General features: G+C 37.6%; 1 protein-coding gene across 1 annotated transcript in view; it reads left to right on the top strand.

The window, feature by feature from the left end:
- The window catches only part of LOC107710504 (SID1 transmembrane family member 2-like), a 21,536-nt gene that overhangs the window by 5,175 nt on the left and 12,459 nt on the right, over nucleotides 1–3,902 (top strand). The window contains exons 3-6 of the mRNA XM_016515288.1: nucleotides 2,059–2,104; nucleotides 3,090–3,191; nucleotides 3,276–3,359; nucleotides 3,717–3,816. Coding sequence (XP_016370774.1) covers nucleotides 2,059–2,104; nucleotides 3,090–3,191; nucleotides 3,276–3,359; nucleotides 3,717–3,816 — 332 coding nt within the window. The remainder of the gene's footprint in view (nucleotides 1–2,058; nucleotides 2,105–3,089; nucleotides 3,192–3,275; nucleotides 3,360–3,716; nucleotides 3,817–3,902) is intronic.

Here is a 3,902-nt window from a genome sequence, read left to right as displayed (position 1 = left end):
AAAAAAAAAAATCACCAGATGACTTGAATAGCTCTATTTGGAAAAAAAAAATCAATGATTGGGATGATTTTGTAGGTGAGTAAATCAGCATAGAAAATAAACAAATTACAAACATAAATAGAATAGAATAAAGATACTAATGAAATTAACAGTGCTTTATTATATTTTTCAGGTAAGTCTAACAGTATTCAGGTACAGCAACTGAATAATCAAATGTAAAATGACTCTGCATATAGGGCTGGGCGATATGGACAAAACTTATATCACGATATATTTCTTAATTTCGGTCGATATGATATAATTCCGATATCGATAACACTGTCTGAAATAGAAATCTTTTGTAACATTATAAATGTCTTTATCATCACTTTTGATCAATTTTAAGCATCCTTGCTAAATAAAAGTATTACTTTCTATAATTTCTTAACCAAAAAAAATATAAAAATTATACTGAATGCAATAGTGTATAATGTTAATAAAGCTTTTTATTTCAGATAAATGCTGATCTTTCTATTCATCAAAGAATCCTGAAAAAAAAATGTACTCAACTGTTTTAAATATTGATAATCAGCATATTATACTGATTTCTGAAGATCATGTGACACTGAAGACTGGAGTAATGATGCTGAAAATACAGCTGCGCATCACAGAAATAAATTACAGTTTAACAGATATTCACATAGAAAGCAATTTTAAATAGTACAAATATTTCAAATTTTGTCACTGTTTTTGCTGTACTTTGGATCAAATAAATGCAGCCTTGGTGAGCAGAAGCGAATTCTTAAAAAAAAAAAAAAACATTAAAAATCTTACTGTTCAAAAACTGTTGACTGGTAGTGTAGGCTGATTATTCTTATAGATTGAAACAAATGTGCTTCAGCTAGGATAAAGAGTATGAAGAGTGCTCAGAGTCGCTGCAGAAAACAAAAAAATTAAAAACAACAAAAACTGGAAATGTTGCTGGGGACGGGCTTATTATTGAAAATGCAAACTGATTGTCTGCCAGCAGGAGGCGCTTCTGGAGTGGTAGAACTAGCGGTTTCCCCGGTAACGGCTGTAATCAAAGCAGCTCCGCTCATGAACGCTTCTTTATCAGATCAAATGAAAATGCCATCGAAACTTTTCTGAAGACAGTCGGTTCCCTTCAGAGATACATTCATATAAAACACCCGCGCCGTGTTATGATTGTGAAACGTGCGGTGCTCATGTTTATTCAACGAAGTCAAACGCCACAAATAAATCAATGTATGGGAAACTGGTAATGTATATCGAATTATCAGAAATGTTTAAAAATCATATCACCGTTATTGAATCTTGATACATATTGATATTGAATTATTGTCCAGCCCTAAGTGCATAGTCTTCACTGTATAAATTAAATCTAATAAATCTGTGTTAATTTTTCTCTGTGTTTCGTTGATTGATTAACATTCATGACACAAAAGCCTCCGGAACATTAAACTGCATATTAACATTGAATAATAATAATATTGCATATTAACTGAACATTTTCTTTCTCACTTGTTTACCTTCACCTGAGCCATAAGCAATTGCGTTTACTTGCAGAGACAAGCATTTTGATATAATTTTGCGCATATGTGTATTTCAGGAACAAATAGACGCGGAAGCAAATGTAATTCAGTGTTCATGTGCATCTGCGTGGCTCTCACCGTGTCTACACCGGACCACAAAACACTACAGAACCCATTATAATCAGTGATGCTGTCTACACTGGATGCTGCGCGACGCGACAAATCCCCGAGAGTAAACTGATGCCGCGTTCTGTTTATCTGCGTTCTGCAAAGAAAGCAATCAGTATAAATATAACGATCAGTTTACTAAACATCACACGTCCTGCGATGTGACTATCACAGATCCGCACATCACTATATTGATGCTGAAACGATATATCGTGCAGCCCTAATCCAGAGCCGTCCAGTCTCACTGTTTTCTTGATGCACTGCTTTAAACCCGTGGCCTGAAGCTTTTTAGTGTCCCATTTGCATCAGAAGAGCATGTGCTCTGATCTTTAGGAATGCTTCTCTTTTCTCTTCACAGGACAGACAAGAAATTCAGCTTCAATGCGACGCCGTCCCAACCACAGGTACACACACACACTCTCTCTCTCTCACACACACTCTCACACACCAACACACACACACACACACTGTCTCACACACACTCTCTCACACACACACACACCCTCACTGCTGGAGGAGTTTACAGCCGGACAGGAGTGTGTGTGTGTGTGTGACATCCTGTTTCTGAAGGATCTAAATAACAGATACAGCTGAAGTAAAGCTGGAGGCGTGTTCATGGAATCATCATTAAGATGTGTGTAGTTTACTATAATGACAGAAGAATCATGATAAATGTGAATGCAGGGCCAGACACAGCAGCCACAGATACAAACTACTTACAGGCACAGTTCACCCAAATCTGTGAGAGAATTTTTTTTTTAATTGGAAAAAAAGGAAAACTTCCACTGTATTGCCAGAAAACACAGAGATATTCTTCTAAATGTTGTGTCCCACTGAAGAAAGAAAGGATGATGACAGGATGATAATTTTTTGTATGAACTATTGGTTTGAACTTGAGGTAATCACAGGACCGCTGACCTATGGTTTCAGGGCAGATTTTGACCAGTAGGGGTCGCTGTCACCCTCAGAACATTATCATAATATCAACCACTTGGATTCATTTCAAAAGCACCAGCATTGCCAAGAAACAGCTTAGACAACAGTTTGTTTCAGTACATCGTGACACCGCTAATTATCATAGCTATAGCTATAATGATAATTATAATATCATAATAATTAACTATATCATAGCTAATTATAAACACTGAACACTAACCAATACACAAAACCTAAAAGAAAACATTCTGCGTTTTTTCCATTTTAAAACACTTAATTTACTTTCTTTTTATATTGTTTGTTTTTTGTTTTTTTGTTTTACAAATGAGGGCATCTCCAAAAGGAGGTTTTGTCAGGTTTAGCTCACTTCTTGCCCCCAAAATATAGATTTATACACACAGACTCCTGCAGTGATGGAGTCAGTGTAATGACTTTGAGTGTGTGTGCGTGCAGTTCTTTAGGTACGTGTTTCCGGAAGGTGTGGACACAGTGATTGTGAAGGTGAACTCACAGAAGAACTTCCCCTGCTCAGTCATGTCAATACAGGACATCCAGGTGAGAAACACACACACACACATATGTCAGAGTCAGTCAGATGTGCATACGGTGATATCTGTCTGTCTCTCTCGGTCTGTCCAGTGTCCGGTTTATGATCTGGATAATAATGTGGCGTTTATTGGAATGTATCAGACTATGACCACCACAGCCGCCATCACAGTGCAGGTAACACACACACACACACACACACCTCATCACAAGAGCTTTCCACTGACTAAATGTTTTTAAACGAAGCTAATGACATTTTATGTCGCCTAACCATCACTGAAACTGTTTTTCATGTATGTAATATTGTAGTCAGGCATTGAGGTCATGTGACTAAAATGTTTGCCGCTTTTTGACTAAAATGTTTGCAGTGGCTTTTATCTCGCATTCAGTGTCTATTTGCATTTTTAATTAAACATGGTTGAAATATGTTTATGTATCTGTTTGATTGACGGGGAAGGGCGCACCAGCACACAGAATCAGTGCACTGCTGTTATTATTATTATTGTGTGAGGATGTGTGTTCCATGTGTTTCAGAGGAAGGATTTCCCCAGTAACAGTTTCTATGTGGTGGTGGTGGTGAAGACTGAAGACGAGGCGTGTGGAGGACCGCTGCGATTCTACCCGCTCTTACCTGGTTAGTGCAGCCAATCAGAGCACAGTGTTACTGTACTGCAGCCAATCAGAGCACAGTGTTACTGTATTGCAGCCAGTCAGAGCACA

Source organism: Sinocyclocheilus rhinocerous, unplaced genomic scaffold, assembly GCF_001515625.1.
Source record: "Sinocyclocheilus rhinocerous isolate Xijiao unplaced genomic scaffold, SAMN03320098_v1.1 scaffold867, whole genome shotgun sequence".
Classification (NCBI taxonomy): domain Eukaryota; kingdom Metazoa; phylum Chordata; class Actinopteri; order Cypriniformes; family Cyprinidae; genus Sinocyclocheilus; species Sinocyclocheilus rhinocerous.
Note: the sequence above shows the minus strand (reverse complement) of the source record. Positions and strands in the feature narration are given on the sequence as shown.